Consider the following 18,286-nt stretch of genomic DNA (forward strand, 5'->3'; position numbering starts at 1 on the left):
GCAAAGCTCTGGCCAGTTAGAATGTTGACTCAAGTTGCCATACAGTGGCATGGCTTGATACAGAAAGGGTCTTCAGCAATGAACTGCCTGCAGTGTAACATAATTGGCACCGAATTGAGAGATGACAGCTGACACGGGATTTGGAAGATTGTCTCCTGAAGTACTTTCTGCTCTTTTTGAAATTCGGACTGTGTAGAGGGAGTGCACAGCTAAAACAAATTTTAGCTGTGCGCTCGGAAAAAGAATATTTACTTGTCTGCTTTCCCCAAAATATCTGTTGATATGATTGGTTTGGGAGAAGGTACAGATGTCATAATTTGAGGATTATTTGCTCACAAGGTCAGAGACCAAGCATCATCTGGATTATCTTCAATGCATGTGACTTAATGGAGAATGGGTGGGGAAACCAGATTTTTGTAAGGAAGACTGCTTTGATTTTAAATTGGGAAATCTAGGTCAAAGCACAAATATAGAGTGCTGAAAATGGTGGAGTTAGGATAATGACAGCTACTGTGATTGCCATGGCCAATGGTTTTCCACAGAGATCTGTGTTAGGACTTCATTTATTTAAATAGTGTTTCTTTAAGAAAAAGAATGTGTTTAGTGGGGTAGACAGAAATATTCAAGACTAAAGGGATGTTGATGAAATGAGCAAATCAGTGGTAAATTCACAATAGGCAAGAGCGAGATCATTTGGGGAATGTAGCCTAACAATTAGAGTTAAATCTTTTGGGGATGAAGTTATGAAGTACTTTTCACTCAGTGTGGTAGAGGATTGGAGTGCTTTGTCATATGGCAGTTGCTAGGTCAGGTTGTTGATATCAACCAAGTTCAATAGAACTTTGGTAATTGAAGTCCTCCAGAGATGAGGTGGGCCGAAGGGCCTGTTTTGTGCTGTGTGGTTCTATGATGTGGGACAAATCCCGGTATGTAGCATGGGGTCACAAATCATTCTTGACCACAGAGAATGATGGGACAGACTTTATAAACTGAATAGCTTCCTTCTGTTCGTATATCTTTGGCGAATTAGAGAGTGGAGCTAGTGTGAGAGGTTGTGATTAATTAGTGGCAAGCTTGTTTGATAATGGCCTAAAAATTATGAGAGAAAGTTCTGACATTGTGATAACAGATATAGTCTACATCCCAGTGGTCTGAGAATTATTTGGAACAGTTGTAATGTTTACTGTAGCATACTTCATAGCCTAAGAGGGTCAGAGACGAATCTTTCAGAATGGTTTTACTCTTGTTGACCTGTTTTCACCTTCCAACCACACCCCCCCCTTGCTTTATCTCCATTCCTATCCAAGAGGTGGTAGGAAATGTCTCAGCTTAATGTGTGAGCCGTCATAGGTGTGAGTCAGGCTTGATGGAGCCATTTGTATTTTTTGCACATTTGTGCACGTTTCATATTAAGTTTACAAGATCAGGGATATCTCTGAGACAGCACAAACTATCTTAAATGGTTTAAAAAAAATATTATCCTTCAAGGATCTAAATTGCTCTGCTCTGTAGGCCAGCCTGTTTGGAGGGAAAAAAAACCCTTTACATGAAGTCAGCTTGGATTGCTGACTTTCAGGCAGAATAGCTCTTCAGCCATTTGTACCTTACGTTAACCCAACTATATAACTTAGTTTTAATATAGACCTTGGAGTAGTGTCTTGCATAAATGCCAGCACCTCCTGATAACACAGCACTGTCTGGTCATTGTGGATTGTCCAAGTCCATCTTCTATGCCTAGGGTGAACACTCTGGTAGTAGAATCATACAACATGGAAATGAGCCCTTCAGCTCACTGAATCCATGTTGATCATCAGACACCCATTTACACTAATGCTATACTCATCCCGTTTTCTATTCCCCACATTCCATCAACTTCTGCATCCTCCCCCTTTCCCCCACATTCTGCCACTCTCATACACGAGGCATTTTACGAAGACCAATTAATTTGCCAGTGGGGCCAAACTAATTTTGATTTTCCTCTGCCACCAATCTGCACTACCCAACTAGGACACTTTAAGCTGAGAGATGCATCTTGGTTGGCATGGATGAGTTGGGCCGAAGGGCATGTTTCTGTGCTGTATAACTCTATGAAATTGAAAAATTTAGTATCTGGTGACATTGACCCTATGTTGTAGCGACAGCCCTTGAAGGCTTGACGTGCTGTCCTGCGGACTAACATTCTGAAAAGAATTAAGGAATGAGCATATAATACAAGTTGTGTGGTGATCCTCTGGAGTATATAAGGAGAATCCAAGTTTGAATGCCCTCTTACCCAGGTGAGGAGTTTCGGAAAGGAATTTTGACTTTATTACGAGACTCCGGGAGGTGGAGAGAATCTTGAACCAAACTGGGCAGCTTATGGGCTCTCCCTAACCACGGAGGACTTTTCAGTACACTAATACAGGGCTTTATTGTGTTTCTTGAACTTTTAACAATGCTTCACTTCAAAATTCAGCAAGGATGCTGGTAGCCATTTGGTGCAGAGCAAGATTCCACAAGGAGCAGTGAAGTAAATGACAAGTTGATGAGTTTCTGTCAGTGCTTTAGGCAGGGTTGTTGACTTAATTCAAGGAAGAATTTGGGATTAAGTAGTACCATGCAATCTTTAACATTCACCAAGGATAGGCAAGGCATCCTCTGTCTTAATGTTTAATTTAAACCGTTACACATCCGACAGTACAACACACTCTTTGAGCTCTGTGCTGGAGTGTCATTTTGCATTATATGCTTAAGACTGAATGAAATGTAGCAAAGCACATACTCTGACTTGCTACTCAGCTAACTTTAGCCGGTGAGTGGCACAAGTTGACCTAGTAAATGAAGATGAAAATTTTTATATTAAGAGAGCAGAGGAGAAAAATAATTTCTCTTAATCTTACAGCAGTAAACAAATCTCATTTGTTAAGTCACATGGGCCACAGTCGGCAATCTTCTGACAGCAGTGTTGATCGTTTTGTGTCGAAGGATGACTGCGTTGAGTCAGCAGATCTTGAAACCAAGGTGAGATGCCTTTATGTTGTAATTCTTATGCAAGCTTTTTGTAGAGTAAATATGGGATAACTATTTCCACTGGCAAGAGGCTGCTTTGTTTAATTCTTGGTATTGGTTTATTATTGTCACTTGTACCGATGTACAGTGAAAAACTTGTCTTGCAAACCGATTGTACAGGTCAATTCATTACACAGTGCAGTTACATTGAGTTAGTACAGAGTGCATTGATGTGGTACAGGTAAGAACAATAACAGTACAGAGTAAAGTGTCACAGCTACAGAGAGTGCAGTGCAATAAGGTGCAAGGTCACAACAAGGTAGATCGTGAGGTCATAGTCCATCTCATTGTATAAGGGAACCGTTCAATAGTCTTATCACAGTGGGGTAGAAGCCGTCCTTAAGTCTCCCGTATCTTCTGCCCAATGGAAGAGGAGAGAAGAGAGAATGTCCCGGGTGGGTGTGGGGGTCTTTGATTATGCTGGCTGCTTCACCGAGACAATGAGAGGTAAAGACAGAGTCTAAGGAGGGGAGGCTGGTGTCCGTGACGCGCTGGGCTGTGTCCACAACTCTCTGTAGTTTCTTGCAGTCTTGGGCAGAGTAGCTGCCGTACCAAGCTGTGACACATCCAGATAGGATGCTTTCTATGGTGCCTCGGTAAAAGTTGGTGAGAGTCAAAGGGGACAGTATAGCTTTAGAAAAGGTGTCAAGGTATTAGGGATGCTGCAGTTGAGATCTCTGCTTTCTTTTGAATTCTGGCCTCTTGCACTTATTATTTTATTTGTTCCACTGTTAGATGCAATGCTTTCAGCTGTCCAGGCTCTGAGCTCTGGAATTCCCTCCCTCAACCTTTTTCACTTTTTAGATGCCACTTAAAACCTATGTTGGACCGGATCTTTGATTAGCAGTCCCAGCATCACTTTTGATTTGATTTGCCTACACTCCTGTGAGATGCCTTAGTTCAAATTATTATTTTAAATTTTATCCAAATATATGCAGAAGTTGAAAGATGTGGATAAGTTTAGAGAAGCTGGCGATGTGTCCTTTGGGCATGGCTGGTTAGTAAAGATTTTAATAGTGGTGTTCAAAATTAGGAACGTTTTTCATTGGGCAGATATGGAGGAATGATTTGCACCCAAAGGGGATATTAATCAAAAGAATACAATTTAAACTTGCAGATGAACCAGACACATGGAGATATTTTTTAACACAATGCATTGTCATCCGGAATGCACCTGCCTGGAAGGGCATTGGATTCAAACTTCATCGTAAACTTCAAAAGGGAATTGCATAAATATTTGAGAGGGATATATTGGTAGGAAAAGAGTAGGAGAATGGGTCTAATTGGATTATTCTTTTAAAGGACTATCTGAGGTCTGATAGGCCAAGCAGGCATTTCCTGAATTATGTCAGTTTTTAAGCAAGATGAATTCTTGGGTTCTTTGCCTCAATTGTTTGTTCCTCAAGCAGCCAGACTAAACATTGTAGTGAGACTTGCTGAGGAAGCAAAGATTCTAACCTCCTTGATAAGCTTAGGTCCTCTCTGCAACTGTGTCCTCCTGATGTCTATGTCCTTGCAGCCTGTGGATTGACTTATAGGATTTTAAAAAAAAACCCCTTTGTGAGCAGTAAGTGGTGCTCTTGTCCTTCCCGTGGCAGCCAGTGTTAGTGTTCAGCTGCACAGCAAAAATGGATTTGGCTGTATTTTAAGAGTTTGATAAAGATCACGGCCATCCCTGGGCTCCCACAGTATGACGATATTGCCCACTCGTTAAGAAGCAGGGACGATGTAATAAAATGTTTCTGGTCAAGTTATCAGACTTTTGTTGGTCTGGATGCTCAAAGACAGTGGTGTGAAATCTGGCCTCAAAATGTCAGTTTGCATCAAAAACTTGATCAAAGATCTGATTATAGAACTTTTTGCTTATCCATCTGCAATACTGAACTGTGTTTTGAATCGTATTTGTAAAGCACACAAAAGGTGTGCCTATTTGTTGAATAAATAAGAAACCTTGAAAGGTGAAGTCAACGAACCACTCCAGCCCCAAACCTGTATGTTCCAGCAACAGAAGCAATCTACTCAGTTTGCCCAAATATCAGCATCAAGCCTCAACGTGCAACTGTGACGTGTACCATTTCTGCCTTTGGTTGCCCAAGATACACCAAGGTTTCCACATTGTTAACGGTTGCACAAATCATTGGTTCGGCTGCATTGTGTGTAGTTCTGGTTGCCATGCTATAGGGAGGATGTGATTAAGAGGGTGCAGAAAAGATTTAACGAGGATGTTGCTGGGATTGGATGGCATGAGTTATAAGGATAGCTAGGATAGGCTGGAACTGTTTTCCCTGGAGTGAAGGAGGCTGATGGGTTACATGGAGGTTTATAAAATTATGAGGGACATAGGGTAGATTGTCAGTCTTTTTCCCAGAGTAGAGGGGTATAAAACTAGAAGGCGTAGGTTTAAGGTGAAAGGGTAAAGATTTAAAGGGGAGCTGAGAGGCAAGATTTTCCACACAGAGGGTGGTGGGTATATGGAACGAGCTGCTCGAGAAGGCCTTCGAGGCAGGTACAATTACAGTGTTTAAAAGACATTTGGACAGGTATTGGTTTATTATTGTCACATATATCGAGATACAGTGAACCGCTTTTGTTTTGTGCCATCTGGGCAGATCATGCCATATATAATTACATTGAGATAGTAAAAAGAAAATGGAATGCAGAGTATAGGACGTGGATAGGACAGGTTTAGAGGGATATGGGCCAAAAGCAGACAAATGGGTTTAGAGAAGGTAAGCACCTTGGTTGGCATGGACGAGTTGGGCCGAAGGGCCTGTTTCCATGTTGTATATCTCTATGAATCTATAATTGTTTGGCAAGCACACCAGTGATCACTAGTTGGATTTTGGGTAATATTGCAATATTTCTGGAGTAGGACTCTCCACAGTCATTTCCAGTGAGCACTTGCCTCACTAAATGCAACTGTCGGGCACAAAAATAGATTATTTTGATAGTAGTTTGATAGGTTTTGGATTGAATGAAGATGACCATGGACCTACTTTATGTAGAGGTTAATTTACAGCATGGTATTTGGAATCTTGTTCTTGTGCTTGTTGCGCAATTATCTGGAGCCTCTGAAACTGTGTAGAGGGAAAATATAAGTAGCTAGTATGGGCACCTGTCAGCTTGGCAAACTCCATCAGGAGGTAAATCTGCAAATTTGTAAATGTATTCTCTAACAGGATAAGGAGTCTCAAGTTAATTTACTTCAGCTTTTAATAAGTCATCAATGTTCTGCTACTCAGAATTACACAGGGAATGTAAGATAGTGTAATTTGGTTATTTATAGCTCTGAAAACTCCTCAGTCCCTTGTTTAAATGCATGTTGTCATCTAATTAAATTTGCTTCCAATATGAACCTTTCCAATGTTAGTACTATAAGTGAACCTTGGGGCAAACGGTCTAACTTTTGAAAGCACAAATATCTATGAATCACAGGTTATGCCTGTACATGCACATACTCTACCTATATGTACAATAATTTACTTGTATTAGAGCGTGGTCTGCAATTTTCTATTTGTTCTTTATGATGAGGCTTTCTTCCATCTGTCAAGATGTTGATGGGCTGAGAAGTCAGCTGCTTCATCCCTATCTTTGTTTACTTCAGTCCTGCTGTTCCAGTGATGTACCAGGTGATTGAGCTGGGCTCTTATCTTCCACCTTCAGACTTCAGCTATGGGGCTCCTATTCTGACTTGCACCAAATGAAGTTCACCTAGTACTTCATAAGCCAGCTCGGCTAAAATGTTAAATTCTCATACTTGTGTTCAAAATCTCTCCCTGGCCTTGCCTCTCACTATCTGTGTAACCTCCTCCAGATAGAGTCGTAGTGTAATACAGCACAGAAACGGGCCCTTCAACCCAACTTGTCCATGCTGACCAAGATGCCCAGCTAAGCTAGTCGTACTTGCTGCGTTTGGCCCATATCCTCTAAACCTTTCCTATTCATGTACTTGTCTAAATGTCTTTGAATTGTACCTGTCTCAACCACTTTCTCTGGCAGCTCATTCCCAACATTATAGCTGTACGTTATAGGTCATTCCTGTAGTTCTAAGCTCTCTGACAACCCTGATTTTCTTTGCAGTTCCATTTGTGGGTGTCCCTTCCACAGCTGAACCCTTATACTCTGGAATTCCTAAACCACTCTCCATCTCTATCTCTTTTCTTCTGTTGAGGTACTCCATAAGTTTTATTTTTTTTGGGCCAAGCTTGTCCTACTGTCTCTTTTTCTGGCTTGGCATTGAGATGATGACTCTGCAAAGTGCTCAAAAACATTTCATTGCCTTAGCAGTGCTACGCATATACTTAGATGCAGGCTTTTATGATGCATCTTGTTCTCGATTCTTGTGACCTTTTCAAATCTGTATCCCATTTCTGACCTACTAAATGTGCAGATTAACCAAATTATTATCACAAGTCACTCCTGTCAGATCTGATGGGGGAAAAAAAATGCATAAATTTCATTGAGGATCTTCGTAAAGCCATTAACTTGCCATTTTTTCCTAGTATGATTCATCTTGGCTCATGTAGGAAGCAATGGTTTGCATCAGAACTATTGAATGTGAACATAATGGAATATATTGTTTTATTTGGTGAGTACTGCAAAACTGGGTTTTATTATAGAAGCAGATTAGATGGGTTTGTTACAACTGCATAAACTGCAATTTGTTGAAGGTTGAATATAAAGTTTCCTAAGGTTTTCTGGCAGAATCAATTCTGCTAAGCAGTAGAAACTGATTGCCAACTTCCCATTTTCTAATGTTAAAAAAATGAGGTGTTTTTTTTATAAATAAGTAGAGCATAACTTGAGCTTAGAGGTTTTCCTTTTTTTTAAAATGACTTTCCACAAACTTGCCCTTGTTAGTTTGTTTTTCTGTTTGATGGCATTGGTTTTCTGTATAAATGAAGTACAGGGTATTTTCGATCTGCTAAAATGTGATGAATTATTAATTGTTCATTTTACTTTGAGATGTTGTAGCATGACCACAAAACATTGGACTGGCAAATGTTGGAGTGGTTTGTGCATGTTTCTACAGGGTATGAAATGTATTGATATTGAGAGAGAGTACAGAGCAGATTCACTCATACTTTTGGCCAAAGTTTAAAATACAAAAATTTGATTTAAAGGTACAAATACCTGGAGAGTGTGGCATAATCAGAAATTATGTAAGAGTGGAGTACATAGAATTGGACTATTTTCAGTGGTTGAGTGGGTGTCACGCTGGGGGCATAGGCTCATTATTAAATCTAAGAGCTTTACGACTAGGAGCAGGAAAAACTTATTTATAGTGGGGTATGGTTGCAGAATGGACTACTGTAGAAAATGATTGAAACTTTGACTGTCAACATTGAGGTTGTAGGACCAGGAGAAGGCATAACAACCCCTTGGGGTTTGCCATTCAGTAAAGTCATGCTTGGTCTGCTGCCTCATCCAGTTTCTTGCTCGTTTCCCATGTTACTGAATCGTTTAGCGACTTGAGGTTCATGAAGAGGGCGGGTTGCCTCTCGCTTCTCGAGGATTTGAGGGTGGGCAATAAAAGCTGGTCTTTGCAGTGATGCTTTTATCCCACCAATGAATAAAATGTCACACAAAAATGCTGGAGGAACTCAGTAAGTCGGGCAGCATCTATGGAGGGAAATGGCCAGTCGATGTTTCAGGTTGAGATCCTTCATCTGGACCTTGACCCAGGTGAAAGTTCTCGACCTGAAATGTTGACTATCCATTTTCCTCTTGTAGATGCTACCTGAGTGCTTCCAGTGTTTTGTGTGTTGTTCCAGATTCCAGGATCTGCAGTTTCTTGTCTCCAATGAATCAAGTATAATGGCTGTGTGAAATTTTTACTCGGTCTGTATTGTGCCTAGTTGGAAGATGAGATGTTTGTTTTGCTTCCATTGAGATTCATTCGAGCAGTGTAAGAGACTGAGAATATCGTGGGATGGGATAGAGATTTCAAAATGATCTTTCGTGTCAGAGCTGTGCACTGAATCAGGTCATTCCATAAGGGGTTACCTAATCTGCATTAGTCTCCCCCCACCCCCCCAAATGTAGAGGAGATAGAACTGTGAATAGCAGATGCAGTATTTTGAAAACATTCCCCATATCGACAGCTGCTGAGAGTCAAAAAATAGAATATATATTTGCGATATAAGCTTTTAAAGTGCATCAGGCGAGAGGCCTTGATGTTCAGTTTGGTTTAGTTGATAAATGTTTAGAATTGTATGTAGTTGATGTCTTGCAGGGAACAGTGATGTGAATAGCCAGTTGGAGTTTGTTTGCTAATTGTTCTGCAGAGGAATATTTGCCAGGGCATTGGAAGAATTTCCTTTCTAAACTTCGTTTCATTTTTAAAGTTGGAAAATGACACCAAGTTTAGAAAAGAAGATAGGATATTCATGTGCTGGTATCTTCCAACAGTACAGCACTCCCTTAGTGGGTAACAAGCCCAGATAAGTTCAGGACTTGTTATTTTCCAACTCTAAACTTCCTCCAATAAATGTGCAGCTGAATATATTGGAACACAAGGTGTTCTGGTGGGAAGTGGCATGGTGTACTAGATTGAAAACTGAAAATGGGAAAATCATGTAAATAACTTGCATATTTTGTATGTGGATGTGATTTGGTTTCTGAACTCAGGAACCTGAATAATTTATGTTGGTGTCCTTCATTTTCATGAATCATTTATTTACAAGGTGGTTCTCTAACAAGCATTTTGGCCTGTTTTGGTATGGGAATGAGAGAAGTTGTATCTAATTCATAAGTTGCAAATCTTTGAAGCTAATGTCTCGAATCAAAGATTGACTTTATTTGCTAATATGTGAATTTATATTAATGTTATGGGTTCAAGCACAGGACCTGAATGCATAGTTGAAGCTGCAATGGCCACCATAATCTGTTGATCCAACATTCAACAGGACAGGAATGAAGAGAAATTTCTTCACACAGAGGGCGGTGAACCTTTTGGAATTGTCTACCCCAGGGGGCTGTGGAGACTTGGTCCCTGATTGTATTCAAGACAGAAACTGATGTATATTAGAGGGTATGTGGTGTTTGGGTGGAAAATTGGTGTTGAGGTGAAGATCATCCATGTTGAATGTCAAAGCAGGCTTGAAGGGACAAGTGGCCAATTCTTGTGTTCTTATCCCTAGCCCTAATAACACTGGGTTGGCTCTGTTAGGCAAGTCACGTCATTTCCATGACAGAAACCAGATTTCTGAAACAAGTGCTCTATTTGGATCTCTGCCATTAGGATGAGAAGTATCATGTGGATAGGGGAAAAGATCCAAAATGCTCTCAGCTTCCTTGGGTGAAAAGGGGTCATCCCCAGTAATTATTGAAAATCACTGACCCATGACCACACAGTGGAGAGGGGACATTCTTGTGATGGCACTGAGAACCTTGTCGGTGCTTGTGAAGCACATAGACCCCAACATAAACAGCAGAAGTTGCATAGCACCTCAAAATCTACACACCTACCTTTCACCTAATGCCCCATTGGTGATAGTATCTGAGGTCCCAGATTGTCCTCGGAACTCACAGGACCGGAGTGGAAGCAAGGAGTCCCTGATGCTTGAGGGGCTGTTGAAGAAGAAGGAAGATGCATTGTTGAAGGTCCCATCTTCTTGACAGTACATTGAACTGGAGCAACTGCTGTCTGCTGGTGTGGCTGTAAAGAATCCAAGCACAATGTTTGGTAATACTCTTCTTTCCCTCACCTACCTCCAACAAAAATTGATTAAAACATCATTTAGCTTATTACTGTTTGTGGGTAGTCAAATAGTTTGTATATTAAGGTAATTACAATGGCAGCATTGCATAGAACTTGTAATGAATCTACAGTTTCTTTTTTGCTAGCTCAATCATTTATAAGAAGTTTAGATCCTTCCAGCTGTTTCCCGGCTATGCAATTTTCCATTTAAATGTTCTTTTGAAATATTTTATGTGAGAGTGTTTTATATTCTTTATTTGTGCAATGCAGATAATAGCTTCTCCCATTTTTGAAGTGTCTTTTGAAGGGATTGTCATTCATCATTTTGACACATTTGGAATTTATGGTGTTTGATCTGAGGATTAATGTTTACAGATAAATGTCTGAAGGTAGATGACATCCCTTTTACCTGTGCAAATCCTGAGTCTTTGCTCTTACACTCCACTCGTGACCATTTTTTGTTTGTCACGAGTGTCAGGAAGTCCCTTCTCCCTCGGGTAGCATTGCTGAAGATGGAGACACGAGGCTGCAGATGCTTGAATCTGGAGCAACAGACAATCTGCTAGAGAAACTCGGTGGGTCAGGCAGCATCTGTGTGGGGGGGGGGGGGGGGGAGGAATTGTCAATGTTTCAAGTAAAAATATCGATGCAGGGTTTTGAGCTGAAATGTCGACAATTCCTTCCCCCTGCCCCACAGATGCTACTTAATCCATTGAGTTCCTCCAGGTTGTTTGTTACTGAAGCTGGTCTTCACTTCATTGCCACATAAACACTTTTCGTTGGATGGTGAGCAGGAGTGCAAGGCCGGAGCAGATTCCCTTGTCTAGCTGTTGGGACACGTTGGATCGGCTAAGGCAGGACCAGGAGGTCATGCATTGGATCCAAATGATTCGGATATTTGCCTCTGTAAGTGGCTGTGATGCACCAGTGCTTCCAGCAGTTGGGGAGAAAAAACGCTCGTAGGATACTTCAAAACTCAGTGAACTTGATGACTACACAAAGTTTGATCTCGAGCTCAAAAATTGTACACCTCTTATTTTTTTTTTCCTTTTAAACAGCCTTGCCGGATAAAGGGAGACATCGGCCATTATACTGATGAGAATGCGGCACCTTTAGTCCATTGTGTTCGTCTCCTTAGTGCATCATTTCTTTTAACTGGTCAGAAGAATGGTAAGCTGCAATGTTTGAAATGCTTCAGCTTTTACCTTTCTTATTCTTACTGTGGAATATTATCTTTCATGCAAGGTTTTTCTTTGTAGGTCTTATCCCTGATAGAGAGGTCAGGGTGAGTGTAAAAGCATTGGCAGTAAGTTGTATTGGAGCAGCCATTGGACTTCATCCTGAAGCTTTCTTCAACAAACTGTACAGGACTTCACTTGAAGTTTTAGAGATTCAAGGTAATTGAATGGTCTGGGGTGTTTCAAACAGTGAGTTACAACTGCACTTATTACGGAAGTAGTTCATTGAATATTCTCTTTCTGGAATTGTCAGTAATTTATTGCAAGATCGTGTTAATTCCACCAAGGAAAACTCAAGTACATCAGTTGTAATGTAAAAATAATGAATTACTTTATTACTCCCTCCTTGTCTCCCACCTCTCTCCTGCTGCCCAGTATCTTTCTTCACATTCATTTCTTATCCCCTTTCCACTCCGTGTCTGCCTACACTTCTCCTATTCCTTCCCCTCCCACCATTTTCTTTCTCCTCTCCCCTACTGACCTGCTCCTCTTTCTTCCTTAGCTTCCTCTTCCATTCCCTCCACTTCCACTTGTGTATCTATTGCCTCAGGAATTAGATTGGACCTTCCGATTATGAGTTTAACGAAAGATGTCATATGGCATAAATTATCTTGCCCATCTACTGTGAGCTTGTATCTCATATGTGAGGACAAGGGAGGCTCATGGTGTACCCAGCCCTATGTGGATCAAAGCCTAGTCAATGGGAATCTTGAGGGAATGGTTTTGTAAGTTAGTGAACTTGTTGAGTATCCTGCTCCACAGATACCTTTTGCAGTTTTTGGTGGGGGGGGGGGGGGGGGGGAAAGATTATTGTCATAGTTGTAGATTTGTACAGCACTTTACTGAGCCCATTTGGAATTCTTTAATAAAGGACATAATAGCCAAACACCTTGAAATGCATAATAGAATTGAGCAGAGTCGATATGGATTTATGAAAGGAAAATGGTGTTTGATTAATCTACTGGAGTTCTTCTTTAAGGATGTGACTAGTAGAACAGAGAAGGGTAATCAGTGGATGTGAAGTATTTAGATTTTCAGAAGGTGTTTGATAAGGTCCTACATTGGAGGTTGTTCACCAAGGGTGGTGCACATGGAATTAGAGACGTATACTAGTGTAGATGGAGAATTGAGATACCAAAGAGTGGGAATTAACATCTTCCTCAGGTGGGCAGACTGTAACTAGTGAGATACTGTAGAGATCTGTGCTTGGATTGCAGCTATTCACAACCTATGTTGGTGATTTGACTGAGGAGACCAAATGCCTTATTTATGTATTCATTCATTTATTATTATTATTATTGCGCAAGTGCCAAGATATGGTGCAAAGCTTTTGTTTGTGTGCCATCCAGACAGATATGTTATATATATATATTGATATAGAAGTAATAAAAAGAAAACAATGCAGAATGTAGTGCTGCAGTTACAGAGAAAGTGCAGTGCAGGTAGATAACTAAGGTACAAGTGCCATGATGAGACAGATTGAGAGATCAAGAGTTCATCTCTTTGTGTATGAGAGGTCCATTCAAGAGCCTGATCACAGTGGGATAGAAGCTGTCCTCAAGTTTGGTGGTGAGGAGTTTGGTTTGCTTGACGGACTAGGCTGCATTTGCAACTCTCTAATTTCTTATGGTCTTGGGCAGAGCAGTTGCTTTCTGTGGATGCTTTCTGTGGTGCACGTATAAAAAAAAATTGATGAGAGTCAACAGGGACATGCCGAATTTACTTGGCCTTCTGAAGAAGTAGAGGCATGAGTGTGCTTTTTTTTTTTGGCTGTAACATTTTTGGCTGGACCTAGGAGCTTGAAGCTCTCAACCGTCTCCACTCAGCACCATTAATACAGACAGGAGTATATACTCCGTCCAGCTTCCTGACGTCAAAAACTAGCTCCTTCCTGTTGCTGACATTGAGGGAAAGGTTGTGCTCTTGACACTATGCCATAAGACTCTATCTCCTTCCTGTACTCTGTCTCATCGTTGTTTGAGGTCCAGTTCACTAGGGTGGTGTCATCTGCAAACCTTTGCCATCATACGAAATTGTAAGTTGTGAGGAGGCTTCAAGGGGGATTTGGGTAAGTCAACAGGGCAGATGGAAAAATGTGACGTTATCCTCGGTGCATAGTACATAAAAGCAGATGATTTTTTTTTAATGATGAGAGAGAGGATAACATTAATGGTCAAGAGGACCTACTTGTCCTTGTACACCTAAAGCCAACATGTAGGTGCAGGGAGCAGTTAGGAAAGCAAGAGGCACATTGAGGGGATTTGTGAACGGGAATGAAGACATCTTGCAGCTTGATGGGAGCACATCTGGAGTATTGTGTATAATTTTAGTTTCCTTACCTGAGAGCAAATACTAATAAGGGAGTTGGCTAAGTACTGAGATAAGAGTTTTCTTCATTCAGAAGGTGGTGAACCTTTGGAGTTATCAACCCTGGAGGTATGTGGGGAATCAGCCAGTCGATAGATTACTGGCTATTAAGGGAACAATGGGATATTCAGATAGGATAATGGTATTAAGGAAAAAGGTTAGCCATGAACTTAATGAAATATGGACCAAACCAGAAGAACTAGGAGGCTTACTTCTGCTTCTGTTTTCTTATGTTCTTATGTCTTCAAGGTGGAAATTGGCAGACATTTAAACTACAAGGGAGTTGAGGGATGTGGGGAGAGTGGGGAAAGTGGTTTTGAGGTTAACATTGAATCACCGATGATGCTATCAAACAGTGGAGCAGCTTAAAGGGCGAAATGGCCTACTCCTGTGTTCTCGTTGTACTGATTTTTATTTTTCAAACAAATTAAGATTCTTAATCTGCGGTGGTGGGTATTGAACTGGTGTTCCCTGTGTTAATAGACCAGGTCAATGGATGAATGCCGTTCTTGTACTATTATGTTGTATTAGATTGCTGGCATACCTGCTGGGCATTTTCTAACATTTCTTTTGGATTAATTTCCAGCATATGCATATTTTAGAATTTGTTTAGATGTGGAATGTTTGCTGCGATGGCCAAGTCATGTCTTGATTCTTCTCATTCCACAGAAGAACAGTGCATATCAGATATTTTGAAATATGTCAACCATGGGGATCCACAAATAAGAGGTGCCACGGCACTCCTCTGTTCAACATTTATTCACTCAGTTCTGACTAAGACTCGATTTAATCCAGAAAATTGGCTTGCTGCTGTACGAGGCGCTACAGGTAAATGGACAATACTCTGTTGATATGCTGTTAGTCTGTGTGATGTTATTGTGTTCTCCCTGAAATTTGTAGTCGGGGAAAAAAAGTCTAGATTGTCTTCTACCATCTTGGTTGTTGTGCAGAATCACACTGAAGATGGTAACTAAACATGGCAGTCAGTCAACAGCAGATCTGTCACAGGCCTTTTGATCAAGGTGCCCACCTAAGATGGTCCCATTTGCCCATATTTGGCACGTATCCCTCTAAACCTTTCCTATCCTTATAATTAGCCAAATGTCTTTTAAATGTCATTATTGTACCTGCCTCAACTACTTTCCCTGACAGTCCCCACAGTTTCTTTAAAAAAAACACATTAGCCACCTGACATTGGAACCTGATCCTCTCAAGCATTCTACATTTGATTGTGTCATGGGGTCCATGGTGTAGGGAGGGAAGATATTCAAGTAAAGCATATGTAAAAAGTTAAGTGAGTTAACTTGTTCCTGTGGTGCATTTTCCATGTAATCATAAAGATGATTCTTTCTTGATGCAGTTTGTAATTCTGAGATGGAAGGATATTGCAAGTTTTCTTCCTTTTCTCTGTGTAGTGTCTTCACACATTACAGTTTAACAAATTGAAACTTATTTTTCAGGGAAGTCTGATTTACCGATGAATTCGCATAGCCAGAAATGATCTTGGTTTTACGTAATAGAAAAGCACGGTAGCTTGTCTTGGGTGAGAGCAACTAATTGGGAGAAAGTGATGTTGTGCATTGGGTTATATGGGTTATGGGTTTCATGTGATACCGTCAGCCATTTGAGGTACAGTGCCATAGAAAGGATTCGTTGTCCTTGGAGAGAGGTCAGTGTAGATTTATCAGAACAATACCTAGACCAGGGGATAAATCAAGGAGATAAATAACAAAACTGACTTTGTAGTTCCAGGAATTTGGGTTAGGAAGGGCAATTGATTGGAATTTCAAGGTATGGGAAACAGTAACTAATTCTGTAGGTTGAGGGATTGAGAACACGGTCTAAAAGTTAGAACCCAAACATAATGTTAAGAAATACTTCTACCTGCAAGTGTTGTAGAAGTTCAGAACTCTTTTTCAAACAGCAACTGATACCAGGCCAGTTAGGAACTTTAAATCTGAGTAGTAGATTTTTCAAGAACAACATAGGTGCTGGAACCCTGAAATAAATATAGAAAATGCTGGAAGTGCTTGGATTAGGTTGAGAGAAAAAAACAATGAATGTTACAGATAAATGACCTTTCATCAGAACTGGAAAATTAGCTCTCCTGTATATCAGAAACAAAACAAATCATGAGATAGTTTCAGGCCAAGAATGGTCTAGCTCAGCCTTGGGTAGTTGGAGGAAAGAACGATGCAGTTATTGGCTTTAGAATAATGTGTAGGAGAAAAGTGTGTTGAAAACAGTAAATGGAAAAATATCAGTACTGAATGTCCACAAATTCCTTTGTTGTCCTGTTCATCTTTTGTGCCTTCCTCTCCAGCCCTATGTGCTGTTTAGTGCCAATTACATCTGTTAGAAGTGCTCCTGCTTTGTGATCTACCAAGGATAGCAGTCTCTCTGAGCTCTTGTCCATCTTACTTGGGTCACCCTCTCAGTCCTTCCATGAAAAGTTTCCTTGAAAATTAAAACAAAATCAATGAGTCACAGGGTTCTGACAAAGGTTCCTTGACCTGAAATGTTAAGCTGTTTCTCTTTCCATGAAGCAGCCTACTAGGTGGATGTTTCCAGCATTTTCTGTTTAGTTCAGAGTGGTCCAGATGAAAAGGATGTGACTTATTAACATGGTTGAGATGTTTTTGCTGAGTTGTTTCATGTCAGAAATTGAAACAAACTTGGTTGAAATTTTGTCAGTCATACAATGTGGAAACAGGCCCTTCAGCCCAACTGGTCCATGCTGACCAAGATTCCCATCTAAGCTGAGCTCGTTTTTGCCTGTGTTTGGCCCATATCCCTCCAAAACCTTTCCTATCTATGTACCTGTCCAAGTACCTTTTTAAATGTTGTTATTACACCTGCCTCAACCACTTCCTCTGGAAGCTCATTCCATATACTGACCACTCTTTGGGTGGAAAAAGTTGCCCTTTAAGTTCCTATTAAATCTCTCCCTTCTCACCTTAAAACTATGCCCTCTAGTTCTTGATTCCCCAACCCTGGGAAAAAGACTGTGTGCAATCACCCCATCTATGCCCCTCATGATTTTATACACATTCATAAGATCACCCCTCATTTTCCAACACTCTAATGAAGGAAGTCCCAACCTGTTTAAACTCTCTCCATAACTCAGTCCTTGAGTCCTCTGCTCTTTCCAACTTAATGGCATCTTTCCTATAGCAGGGTGATTTCATCAAATGCGCCCTCACCAATTTGCTATTGTGGTGTGATTGATGTTTAAGTGCAAATTCTTTCCTGGAGCACATCAGTTCATGGACTTGTTCGCTGTCTTTCTTTACAGGCTATGGCGTCACTTTGGAGGACTGTGTGCCTTTACTCCAGAAAACCCTGAAGGATAAGTCATCTGTAACTTGCAAAATGGCTTGTGCTGCAGTAAGGGTAGGTGTTGCTTCTCTGGAGACCAAATTAATATGATATAACTTTGTATTAACTCACTTCTCGGATATTCACTAATGCTGAATTTTGTGTTGTTTCTGTTCTTTCATTAACTTTTGTTATCATGACAGGCAATAGCTTTTAGTAGTATGTTTTGATTGGAGCAGTACTGGGGACATGAGAGATTACAGATGCTGGAAATCTGGAGCAAAGAACACACGATGCTGGAGAAACTCATCAGGTCAGGCAGCATCTGTGGAAGAAATGAACAGTCGTTTTTTAGGCTGAGACCCTTCATCAGGACTGGAAAGGAAGCGGGAATAAAAAGGTGGGGGTCCTAAGGGTAGTGTAGACCTCCTACTCTTTTATTCTGGCTTCTACCCTCTTCCTTTCCAGTCCTGATGAAAGGTCTCGGCCTGAAACGCTGACTGTTCATTTCCCTCCATAGATGCTGTCAGAATATTTCTGGAGTAGCTTTGCAATGGAGGGATTGTGCTTTAAACCTGAAGCAGAGGGGCTGATTAAGCACCAAATTGAATAT

General features: G+C 40.8%; 1 protein-coding gene across 7 annotated transcripts in view; it reads left to right on the plus strand.

The window, feature by feature from the left end:
* htt (huntingtin) overlaps positions 1-18,286 on the plus strand; it is a 184,871-nt gene that overhangs the window by 58,452 nt on the left and 108,133 nt on the right. For 6 of the 7 annotated variants that reach the window (XM_052019338.1, XM_052019340.1, XM_052019342.1 and 3 more), the window contains 5 exons: positions 2,882-3,000; positions 11,809-11,920; positions 12,010-12,147; positions 15,025-15,183; positions 17,651-17,748. In XM_052019338.1, coding sequence (XP_051875298.1) covers positions 2,882-3,000; positions 11,809-11,920; positions 12,010-12,147; positions 15,025-15,183; positions 17,651-17,748 — 626 coding nt within the window. The remainder of the gene's footprint in view (positions 1-2,881; positions 3,001-11,808; positions 11,921-12,009; positions 12,148-15,024; positions 15,184-17,650; positions 17,749-18,286) is intronic. The other variant, XM_052019339.1, reaches the window with a different exon arrangement.

The sequence above is a fragment of the Pristis pectinata genome, chromosome 7 (genome assembly GCF_009764475.1).
Source record: "Pristis pectinata isolate sPriPec2 chromosome 7, sPriPec2.1.pri, whole genome shotgun sequence".
Taxonomy (NCBI): Eukaryota; Metazoa; Chordata; class Chondrichthyes; order Rhinopristiformes; family Pristidae; genus Pristis; species Pristis pectinata.